Genomic DNA, 12,335 nt, shown 5'->3' with positions numbered 1-12,335 from the left:
TAAATGAAGGGGTTAGAAAGGATATTGGCTTCTTTGGGGTGATCCTTCCGCTAAATTAGGCTCCTGAGAAGCCGTGCCCACTGCTAGGGCTCAGAGCAGAGCCAACCTGCCAGGAAGGTCAGAAGGAAGAAGGAGCAGGAACAGGGAGCAGGAGAAACAAAAGGTGCAAGAGTGAAAGGGGAAAGGAACAATTCTAACATATATAGGAATTTAGGTCTTTTTTCAAGTGTTTGCCACTGGAAATTAAACACAAGGCATGTGCATGAATTGAATGGTTGCTTCTTACCCATATTTTGCAGAAACAGCTATGGGCAAGAATATTGATGCTCAGACTAATGGTGATTCTGAGTATGTCCGTGCAGTTTATAGGTAAACGGAGCCCTTCTAATTATTTTTAAAATTATTATTAATTCAAGCTTTAAAAAATATCACTAATAATTTTTTGTCTGTGTTGTATCTTTTTCATTGTTTCACAATGAAATATTGCATTAAAAATCAGCGTAATCATTGAAGCATGTATTTTAAAAGTAGAGGATTTATTGTATAAACTAGATGCATGGTGCATGAAATTCATTCACGGGAGGGGGGTCTGTTACCCCAGCCTGCACTTCTCCAATCCGGGATCCCTTGGGGGATGTCTGACTGCCGGTTTAGGCTTGATCCCACAGGGACCCCTGTCTCCTAACTGCTCACCTGCCTGCCTGCTTTATTGCCCCTCACCACACTAGGTGGCTGCCTGATATCCCCTAACCAGTCTGCCTGCCTTTCTGATCATCCTAACTGCCTCTGCCTGCCTGTCTGATCGTCCCTAACCACCTCTGCCTGCCTGCCTCATGCCTCTAACTGTTCCCCTGCCAACCCATTCGCCCCTAACTGCTCTCGCCTACTGACCTGATCACCCCTAACCGCTCTCCCCTGCCAGCCTGATTGCCCCTAACCGCTGTCCCCTGCTGGCCTGATCACCCCTAACTGCTCTGCCTGCCTGCCTGATCACCCCTAACCGCCTCTGCCTTGGCTGCGCCACCATGGCTTTGTCTGGAAGGACATCCAGAAGGACGTCCAGAAAGATGTACGGAAGACGTCTGGCCTATCCGGTCTAATTAGCATATTACCCTTTTATTAGCATAGATTATGGCACATCCAGGGTATGTTATAATTTTAAATGATTATTTTATAATAGATTGAGAAATTGCATTTGATGCTTTATGATAAAATAAAGATAAAAATATTTTTTAGCATGATAACCACTAGGTATAAAAAATTATTCATTAAAAAAAACTTGTAGATATCATTCCAGAATGTTAGCTGTGATTATTGTTTTGTGTTATGTGCTCCTCTCTCTTGTTTGGTTTTTTTTTTTTTGAGTTGTTATTAATTTTCTCTTTCCGTATTTTCTGCACTGTGTATTATTTTTTAATTGAAATAGTCATATTTACTTTGAAAAATTGCTGAGATTATTCAACTATTAAAAGGCAGGGCCAGGGTTTGATTTGAGGAATTCTGACTTTAAGTCCACTGCCCATTTCATTTTAACACATATTAGCATATATAATCTGCCATTCATTACACAAGATACTGACTAGTTTTATAGTGGTCCACAAAACGGAATAACAGGGAGACAAGCATCGAAACAAATAAGTATAAGCTTATAAACTATAATAATTGTTTTTCTTTGCTTAAAAATAAAAAATAAAGTTGATATTAGAGAAGAAAATAGCAATAGGGCCCACAGACTGAGTGACCAGGAAAGGCCACTCTGCAGAATTGGCCTGGAAGCTGCTCTCAAAGGAGGAGACCATGTCTAGGTCTTCCTGCTCCATCACTGGAAATGTTGAGGGAGGGACTCGGGACAGGGATGTGACAGAGGGGCACTTTACTGGAGAAGAGGACAGACAGAGGATTGATCAAGCAAATGCGTGGACATTAAACAGGCAGATTTCATCCCACCCTGTGGTATAAGAGCTACAGGCAACTCGGGGAGGTCCGGAACTCTTCCTGGAAAAATAGAAGGAGAGATCAGATGGCCATATAGTGAGGATGTGTTGTAATGGATTCTTCATTCCTCTAAAGGACCCATTTAATTTTTAAGCTTCTTTGGATGTGTAAAACCCATGCCTTCATTGTTGAGCATAAAGCATAGAGCTCTTAGTAGCTGCTAAGACAAATTATCATCATGGCCACATATTACCCTCATTGAGACCAGGCACCAAATAGGTACTCAAGCAATGCACTTTTTGATATATCTGCTGATACATTTGCACCCTTTTTATAGGATGAGTGATTTGCTACATCGAAGAATGAAGACGATTTGGTTCTGGCATGATGTCTTATACCTTTTGTTTAAAGAAGGATGGGACCACAAAAAGAACCTAAAGATCTTACATAATTTTACCAACAATGTAAGTCCTAATTTTTTTAACTGTGGATAAACAGACATAACATTAAATTTATCATAATAGCCATTTTAAGTACCATTCAGTGGCATTAGGGGTATTAACAATGTTGTGCAACCCCTACCACTATCACTTCCTAGAACTTTTTTTTTTTTAATATATTTTATTGATATTTTACAGAGAGGAAGGGAGAGGGATAGAGAGCTAGAAACATCGATGAGAGAGAAACATCGATCAGCTGCCTCCTGCACACCCCCCACTGGGGATGTGCCCGCAACCACAGTGCATGCCCTTGACCGGAATCGAACCTGGGACCCTTGAGTCCGCAGGCCGACGCTCTATCCACTGAGCCAAACCGGTTTCGGCGCCTAGAACTTTTATAAGTGCATGACTCCCATGTTTGTTAACATACCCAGTCATTAATGTTCCCTCCTGGGGAAGGTTAGTCTACTGGGGAGGTTGTCTATAAATAAATAATTACAAAATGTAATATGAGCTATGGTATTTTATTAACAAACTGGGTGCTGTGCTAAGAGAATAAAGACACAGGGACCTGTGTTATAAGAATCTTCTGAAAAGTGTTTGGATTAGGCAATGGTTTTCCAAGACAAAGGACATTTATGGCAGTATCTTAAACTGGAAAAGATAAAAATTAACTAGATATTACTATTTAATTTTTGACAAGGAAATAGTAATGTTCTGGATATAGTCTGTCTTTGTGTTAAAAGTATGTTTATGGAAAGGCAAACTTTAATTGAAAAAATGCATTATAATTTAAATGTCCTGATAAAAGTGCCAACGTAATTATATTTATCCTTTGCTGTAAATTTTAGTTTAAAAATATGATGGCATTGCTTCCTGACAATGAGGTTCTGCCTCCACCAACAGATCAAGTGGTTAGTGTCCCTAGATGTTAGATGAATGAGATGTTGGAGTGAGCTGCCCTCAGTGGAGTATAGCATAATTGCCTGGCAAGAGGTGAACGGTGAACAGTTTGTATTTTGTAGGTATAATTACACTTGTCTTCAAATTTCATGCATTAATATCAGCATCAATAATGAATGAATTCCAGATTGGATGGATAATATACAAAATTGCATACTGAGTGCCAGGCACTAGGATTCCATCAAGATTCAAAGAGAGGACACGGTGCTTGCCCTTACTGAACTTGGGATCTGTTCATTCAAAGCAGAAGCAGGTTTGGACAATTGCCTGAAAGGAGGAGAAAGTTGAAATGTGTAACCCAATTAAGCTCAGGGGCTTTCATTCTTTTACTCATTCAACACATACCTGATGGGCATTTCTAAAATGCCAAGCAGTGTTCTAAAGGTTAGAAATATATGAATGAATAAAGACAAATTTGCTGCTACATTGATGTTGGAGGAGAAAGTCACTAAATAACAAATACAATGCCAGGTGGTAAGTGAAATGGAAAAAAGGTAAAGCAGGCTTCGGAAGAGAGTGAGTTCCAGGGACTAGGGTAGCAGTGACCCTGACAGTGTGACAATGGGCAGCGGAGATCTAAAACTAGGGAGGAAGCTAGTCATGCTGGCTTCTGAGGCAAGAGCATTCCAGGCAGAAGGAGCGGCAAGCATACAGGGTGATTCTTTTCTCCAATACAACAGGTAATTAGAGTGATCTATTATTAGTCTATTATATATTAACAAGAGGCCCGGTGCATGAAAATTCATGCACTGGAGGGGAGTCCTTCAGCCCAGCCTGCCCCCTCTCACAGTCCTGGAGCCCTCAGGGGCGGGAGGCAACCCGGTGATCACAGTAAGGCGACGCCCCCATCACACCTCTGCTGCTGCCACTGCTAGCAGTGCAAGCCTTGGACAGCCCTGGTTACCTGAGCCTCAGGCGGCCCTGGGTGGCTGGGCAGCCTTCATCCTAGGCTTGCTTGTGCCTCGGGTGTCAGCTGGGCATCCTCCATCCAAGGCTTGCCTGGGCCTCTGGCTGGCCTTGGGCTGCTGGGGGGTTGAGGGTCGGTCTGGCCGCACCCTGCACCTGCCATCCCCCGGCTGGGCTGAACTGACTGTAGACTCTGGTGGGGTTGAGGGCCTGGTACCGCCATCTTGTGGTTATGGGCGCCGCCATCTTTGTGATGGTGTGATGGTCAATTTGCATATTTCCTCTTTATTAGATAGTACTAGAGGCCTGGTGCACGAAATTTGTTCATGGGTGGGGGGTTCCTCAGCCCAGCCTTCACCCTCTCCAATCTGCGTCATCCCTCTAGCAATCCAGGACTGCTGGCTCCTAACTGCTCACCTGCCTGCCTGCCTGATTGCTCCTAACCACTCTGCCTGCCTGCCTGATCACCCTTAAACCCTCTGCCTGCCTGCTTGATCACCCCTAACCACCTCTGCCTGCTGGCCTGATGCCCCTAACTGCTCTGCTGCCTGCCTGATCACCCCTAACTGCCTCTACCTGCCTACCTGATTGCCTCTGACTGCCTCTGCCTGCCTGCCTGCCTGATTACCCTAACCTCTCTGCCTGCCTGCCTGCCTGCCTGATCACCCCTAACCGCTCTGCCTGCCTGTATGATTGCCCCTAACCACCTCTGCCTCAGCCCCCACTACTGTGGCTTTGTCTGGAAGGACATTGAAAGACATCTGGTCTATCCGGTCTAAATAGCATATTACCCTTTTATTAGTATAGAGGATTAGTCAGCTCAGACAGCCATAGCAAAATATCCTAAATTTGTGTCACGTAAACAACAGAAATGTATTTTTCTCACAGTTCTGGAGGCTGGAATTTGGGGTCAGGGTACCAGCATAGCATCATCCCATATACCAGAAAGTGGTGGATTTATTGCCAGTCAGGGCACATGCCCAGGTTGCAGATTCAATACCCAGTTCAGTGAGTGCAGGAAACAATGGAACAATGTTTTTCTCTCTCTTCTTCTCTCTGAAATAAATTATAATGAATGATAAATAATGTTCTATAAGATGGTTTTAACAGGAAAGACATTAGTGATCTATGAAGTGAAAAACTCGTTATAACACATATATACAGCATGACCCCATTTAAAAAAAATATTTACTGATTTCAGAGAAAGGGAGAAGGAGAGATAGATAGAAACATCAATGATGAGAATCATTGATCAGCTGCCTCCTGCACGCCCCTATTGAGGATCAAGCCTGACAATTGACCAGGAATCGTATCATGACCTCCTGCTTCATAGATTAATGCTCAACCACTGAGCACCACCAGCCGGGCCCCATTTTTATCAATACCAGGCACATGAGGTACATTGGCAAGATCTCACTCCTAGACAAAAGTCTGAAATTGCCAAACTCCTTTGCAGCTAGGTTTCAGGATATGAATTTGTTTCTGCCATTTGGATGCACTTACACAATATTTTGAAGGCAGAAGTGGAACAGAGGCACCTTCCTGCAGTTTGGGCTGTTTGCTGCTGGTGTCATGTTTGCGGAGATGTGGAGGGTTTCTGCAGCGGAATCCAGGCTGTGCATAGGCAGTTGTGGCAGAGGCAGTGCCCAGTGACCTGTTTTGTGGGAGCTGGAGGGCACTTGCGGAAACAGCAGTTTCCTGATCCCTGGGTCACAGCTGTGCCAGAGTGTCTTAGAATTCAGTTGTGGTTGAGGGGGCAGCTCCTCCCGCTGGGCAGGGAGTCTTTCCTGGGGGCCCAGCCTAAAATGCACTCCTCCAGCTTTCCAATGATTTCCCAAGCACCAATTCCATGTGCTAAATTCTTTCCTGCCTAAAATACCAAAGATCTAAAAACATTTTGGTTCCTCTACTTTCAATAAGAACAGTGCTACACAGTGTCAGGTCTGAGGAGTGGGTGAGGTATTGCAGAAGGCTCCCTTCCTTGGGTCTCATCTTTCTCTTCTGTAGAACCGAGATTATCTGTTCATAGTTACTGAGATCCATGGCAGCTGTGTTTCCCGAAGATGGCCTAAACATTTCCTATCCCTCCTGTGGCCTTGCCACTTTTTGTCACATCCTCTCTCTTGAAATGGGGCTGACCTCTGAATTACAAGGCCAAGGCCAAAAGGGCGTGGGGCTGCAGCCCCGCCCACCCTGCCAGGGTTTCCAGCTCTGGCCCCACCCACACCGCTCGGGGCTCTGTCTGGCACAGGGCCTTGCCCTCCTGGCTTGCTTCCTCTCCTGTCTGCAACCCAGTGCCTCACTGCACATCATGGCCCACCTGCTGGTGTTGCTGGGCCCAGTGGGCAGGGTAAGAGCCCAGGTTGGGCCTCGTACCTCCTGGTTCCTGTGTGCTGCTGCCCCCTGCGCCCTGTGGCCCCTATTCCTGCCGCTGTTCCAAACGGGGCCAGATGCCTAGGTGCTGTGTGTGACCCGCAGGGACTACTGTGGGCATGAGGAAAGTCTCCCCACCCCATCCCTGACTCCATTGCCCTGATCCTGGGTCCATTTCTGCCAATGGAGAGCTTTGCCACGTAGCTGCCTAAGACTGAGACCGAGCAACTCCAAGGTCCCCGGACCCAAATTTCTGCCAGCCAAGGCAGTTGGCCAGCTGGCCCCACACTGATTGGGTGTTAGGGCAATCTGGCCTAGATCACATCGGATTGCTGGCCACAGTGGTTTCATAGCAACCGGACCTGAGGTCGTTGTGGTCATGATGGTGTTACAGTCTCTGGTTTTACATATATATATATATAGATAGATAGATAGATAGATAGATAGATAGATAGATAGATTGTGTTCTCTCCACCACCCAACTTTTTCTCATGAGCTCTTCCAACTCACTGGGGCCCTATTCAGGAGACTACTCCTCTATTCCCATGTTGGAAAGGCTGCAAAAATAGTCCTTGGAAACGATGTATTTGTCTGACATTAAATTTGTTTTTAAAAATCTTATCAAATAACGCCCTAAAAATGGTCACAGAAAGCTTTATTTTCACAAAAAAACCAAAGTTCCTGTTGAGTGAGACAGAACAGGAAAGGCTTAGAAAAAAATCAGTTCAAGAAGCTGGTATATTTTCACAGGAAAATGGACTATTAGGCCATATCAAATTCCACACAAAAGCATGTGATCATTTACATCATACAGGTCATCAATGAACGGGCCAATGAAATAAAGAGAGAAGAAGAACGTAAAAGTGATGACAAGGGCACAACCCTCTCCAACAGAAAACGCAAGGCTTTTCTCGACCTGCTTTTAAATGTGATGGATGATGAAGGGAACAAGCTAAGCCATGAGGCTATTCGAGAAGAAGTGGACACTTTCATGTTAGAGGTATTTTGCATTGTCTTGTTAGTCTCAGGTATCCTCATTAAACAAATTACAGTTCCTGTTACATAATAAGAAGAAAATGTGTTTTTTTTTGGTTTTTTTAATCTTGGGAGTTAAAAATGCTAAGGATGAAGAAATAGCCAGCACTAATACTTACAGTTGTGTAAGCATTTAATAGTAAAATTAGAAATAGCAAGAATTATTTGTAGCCACCTTTTAAAATATGTTGGGATCCTTGGTATAAGGGATGATCTGTTCTCAGTTTACTAGTATTTTTAACTTAAAAAGATAATCAATTTATAGGAATTATTTTGAAAAGTCTTTAGCATTTTTTAAAAGTCTGATCACATTTTGAAGATGCTTATTATAATGGATGAAGAGTCATTATATTGCAGTTAGAAATTACAAAGTTTAAGACCCTAATTAAATACCAGATCACCTTTCTTCAGAAAGAGCTGTAGCCTTGTGTGATTTTTTTCTTCCCAACATCAGGGAAGTTTTCTGTCATTATTTCTTCAAACAGGTTTTCCATTCCTTGCTCCACTTCCTCTCATTCTGGCACCCCTATGATTCGGATGTTGTTTCCTTTCATGTTGTCCCATAGCTCCCTTAAGCTGTCCTGCTTTTTAAGTTTTCTTTCCAGTTGCTGCTGTGTGTGGGTGTTTTCCTACCTTGTCTTCTAATTCGTTGATGTGGTCCTCAGTCTCTTCTAGTCTGCCGTTAAAGCCTTCCGCTATGTTCGTTTTTTTTTGTTGTTGTTGTTGTTTTTTTTAAATATATATTTTATTGATTTTTTACAGAGAGGAAGGAAGAGGGATAGAGAGCTAGAAACATCGATGAGAGAGAAACATCGATCAGCTGCCTCCTGCACACCTCCCACTGGGGATGTGCCAGCAACCAAGTTACGTGCCCTTGACCGGAATCGAACCTGGGACCCTTCAGTCCGCAGGCCGACGCTCTATCCACTGATCCAAACCGGTTTTGGCGCCTTCCGCTATGTTCTTTATTGCAGCTAGGTCATTCTTCATTTCCTTTTGATTCATTTTCATGTTGGTGACATCTTATTCAACTTCAGATAATTCTCATTGAGTTGTGTGTATTTGTCATCCAGATGTTTGAGCATCCTTATAACCATTACTCTGAATTCTTTCTCTGACATGTTACTTGCCTCCATCTCATTTAATTCCCTTTCTGGTGATTCCTTTTTTTCATTTTTGGGGGGATTGTTTTTATGTCTCCCCATTTTTCCTGTAATGTTATAATTGTTTCTATGTGTTAGATCCAACTGCTTTGCTACCTACCCAGGTTCTTTTGGGGGTGGTGCTATGCAGTTGGTAATTTTTGGGACCCAGAGGTGCAGTCTCTCAGATCTCCTGGGCTTGGTGATCTAGCGGAGCCTCCTACTTGAGCTATTTGGGTTCTCTTGATGTAGTTGGGTCTTGAAAGTTAGTTTCTTATTCATGGATGAAGTCTCGTCATAGATTGGCAATGTGACTTGCCCCCAGCTTCATTGTGCAAGCTGTTGTAGTTGTGATCATGGTTCCAGCTCTGTGGAAAGGGTTGCCTCAGGGCTCACTGGTATGTGTTCACTGTGAGTTTCCAGAGTCCATGGGCTTGGGAGGAAGGGGTCTCGGGGCCTGTGGCTCAGGTACTATGACTTTGGCTGGTGTTGTGTGACTCTTGCTGGGGTAGTGTCACTCTGTAATTCACTAGGAGGGTCCCAGAGCCCGTGACAGTGGGGATCCCCTGTCCTGTAGTCTGGGGTTGAGGCAGTGGGACTCTGGCCAAAGTGATTTCCCTTTCTGAATCACAAGGGGTTCAGGAGCCAGCAGCTGGGATTGTGGGAATCTCAGAGTGTGTGGCTGAAACAATGTGACCTTGTCTGGGGAGGCAGGTCCTCAGTAACTCACAAAGGTGTCCAGAGGTAGGCAGCTGTGAGAGGGATGTCATGGATCCTGCTTAGGGAGCCGTCCCCTTGATTGGAGAGGCACTTGCCCCATGGAGCTCACAGAAGTTCCCAGGAGCTATCTGCTGGGGCTGTGTGCTCGTGAGGCCCACACGCTGGAGCTGCATGAACATGGTCTGCCACCAACCCGGGGAGGGAGAAGTCCCAGTTTCTGCTTCGGGAGCTGTGCATCCTTGGTAGGATACACGTGCCCAGCAGCAGCTAACAGAGGCACCCAGGAGCTGTCTGCTGGGGCGGTGGGCTCAGGGGCCCCTGTGCTGGAGCAGCGCTACCTTGAGGACTGGATGCTGGCAGCCAGGGTTGTGCCTTGTGGTGCCTCAGAGAGGCACCTGGGAGCTGCCTGCTGGGGCAGCGGGCTCAGGGGGCCTGTGCGCTGGATCAGCATGACTGCAGTGTCTGGAGGAATCAGCCAGGGAAGGAGAAGTCACACTTACTGCTGCGGGAACTGTGTGCCCTTGGCGGTAGATGTCCTAGGGTCTGCAGGTCTGCAGGCGAGGCAGCAGGCCTTTGGCTGGTGTGGCTGCAGGGTCGCGGGCAGTGTCCAAGGCCAGTCTGGGTGGTGGTGCTGAGTTCCTAGAGGAGGCCCCCTCCCCCTCAAGATGGCGTGGGCTCCTTGCTGGAGCCCCACAGCCAGGGGAGTGCCCACAGCGGTGGGAGGGGCTCCCTGTCCAGGAGAGCCTGGTCTGCCAGCCTCTGGTTCTCCTGCCGGATTTGACTGTCCCTCACTCATTCACACACACACTACACACGTCCACACACTCCCCTGTCACTTCCTCACTCACTCACACCCTCTCCCACACCTCCATCCTGCCTGCCACCATCTTCCCAGCTCTTTCTAGTAGAGAATTTAACCAGTTTGTGATTCTAAAGAGATTTCTGGTCTTTACATTAAAAAAAAAAAAAAAGACAAATTTTAAAAATATATAGTTCTATTGATTTTTTTTAGGGAGAGAGAGAAAGGGATAGGGAGAGAGAGATAGAAACATCAATGATCAGAGAGAATCACTGATTGGCTGCCTCCTGCATGTGCCCAACCAGGAAGTGAACCATGACCTCATGGTTTATAGGTCAGCACTCAACCACTGAGCCACACCGGCTGGGCAAAAAGACGATTTTTTTGCAAAGAAAATTTTAACTACATTAAATATTATAAAGAGAAAACCTCTTTTAACATGTGGCTTACCAAATGAAGATTAAGAAATGGTTTTAAGAAACAGCCTGTGGAATATCCTGGAAATGGAGGAAAGGGTAAGCCTTCAGTTTTCGGTGGCGGGCTGCATGCACTGTGTTTGCTCTGCCTGCAGCCGCCTGGGTACGGTGACTCCCCAGGAGGAAGGCTCTGCGCCCTGAAGCAGGAAGCGAGCGGTGTGAAGGGTCCACAGATCTGCCTTCTCCCAGTCTGTGCTGACGGGCCATAGGAGACAGGCCCAGTCATTGCAGATCTCTGCCACAGTCCCCTGTGTGGAAGTGGAAAGATGGACTATATCAGTGGTTTGAAACTTCTGTTTTAAGCAGATCACTTTATTGAAAAGGAACATGATGCAGAAAATGGACATTTATTTCATTAAAAAGTGGGCTGTGGGGCCAAATCTCAGCACTGACCTATATTAGAAGTGTGACCTCGGACACCTCCTCTCCCTTTCGGGACCTCTGTGTCCTCCTTGTTATAGCACAGCCCTCACAGAACAGCCCTGAGGACTAGGGGAATAGTATTCTAATGTTCACCAACCATCGTGCCTGGCACATTCTTGTGCAACAGATATTGGCTGGTATCTGATGTTGAAGTGAACCCTGCACCCTCACATGCATACACACACTCACACCTGCACATATACATCATCTCGCACCAGTAACCTCGCACTTCCACAAGAATAACCAGACTAACGATCTCTTTCTTACAGCTCTAACATTCTTGGAATTCTAATTTTTCTCTTCTTCCCATAAAACAGTGGGCATAGCATGAATAACTGCAGTATTGTGACCTCCTCCGTAAGAGCATGCAGGCTGTTGCTGCCAGGCCTTTTATTCTATTTTTTTACTTTTACATTTTATTTTATTTATTTTTTAAATCTTTATTGTTAAACTAGAGGCCTGGTACACAAAATTCGTGCACGGGGGGTGGGGTGTGTCCCTCAGCCCAGCCTGCACCCACTTTAATCTGGGACCCCTTGAGGGGATGTCCGACTGCCTGGTAGGATCGGGCCTAAACGGGCAGTCAGACATCCCTCTCACAATCCAGGACTGCTGGCTCTTAACTGCTTGCCTGCCTGCCTTCCTGATTGCCCCTAACCGCTTCTGCCTGCCAGCCTGATCACCCCCTAACCACTCCCCTGACAGCCTAATTGATGCCTAACTGCTCCCCTGCCAGCCTGTTTGCCCCTAACTGCCCTCCCTTGCAGGCCTGATCACCCCTAACTGCCCTCCCCTGCAGACCTGGGTCTCCCCCAAATGCCCTTCCCTGCAGGCCCAGTCACCCCCAACTTCCCTCCTCTGCCAGCCTGGTTACCCCTAACTGCCCTCCCCTGCAGGCTTATCACCCCCAACTGCCCTACCTTGCAGGCCTGGTTTCTCCCAACTGCCCTCCCCTGCTGGCCTGATTGCCCTCAACTGCCCTCCCTTTTAGGCCTAGTCCCTCCCAACTGCTCTCCCCTGCTGGCCATCTTGTGGCGGCCATCTTGTGTCCACATGGGGCAGCCATTTTTGACCACATGGGGGCAGCCATCTTGTGTGTTGGAGTGATGGTCAATTTGCATAT

The 12,335-nt window shown here is 46.2% G+C and overlaps 1 protein-coding gene across 1 annotated transcript in view; it reads left to right on the top strand.

Moving 5' to 3' along the window:
* LOC308243684 (cytochrome P450 4V2-like) overlaps positions 1-12,335 on the top strand; it is a 33,128-nt gene that overhangs the window by 10,401 nt on the left and 10,392 nt on the right. Inside the window, exons 5-7 of the mRNA XM_080659382.1 lie at positions 300-369; positions 2,273-2,399; positions 7,432-7,617. Coding sequence (XP_080515508.1) covers positions 300-369; positions 2,273-2,399; positions 7,432-7,617 — 383 coding nt within the window. The remainder of the gene's footprint in view (positions 1-299; positions 370-2,272; positions 2,400-7,431; positions 7,618-12,335) is intronic.

The sequence above is a fragment of the Plecotus auritus genome, assembly GCF_963455305.1.
Source record: "Plecotus auritus genome assembly, chromosome: 3".
Lineage (NCBI taxonomy): Eukaryota > Metazoa > Chordata > Mammalia > Chiroptera > Vespertilionidae > Plecotus > Plecotus auritus.
The sequence above is the reverse complement of the archived record's forward strand: the minus strand, read 5'-3'. Positions and strand labels throughout refer to the sequence as shown.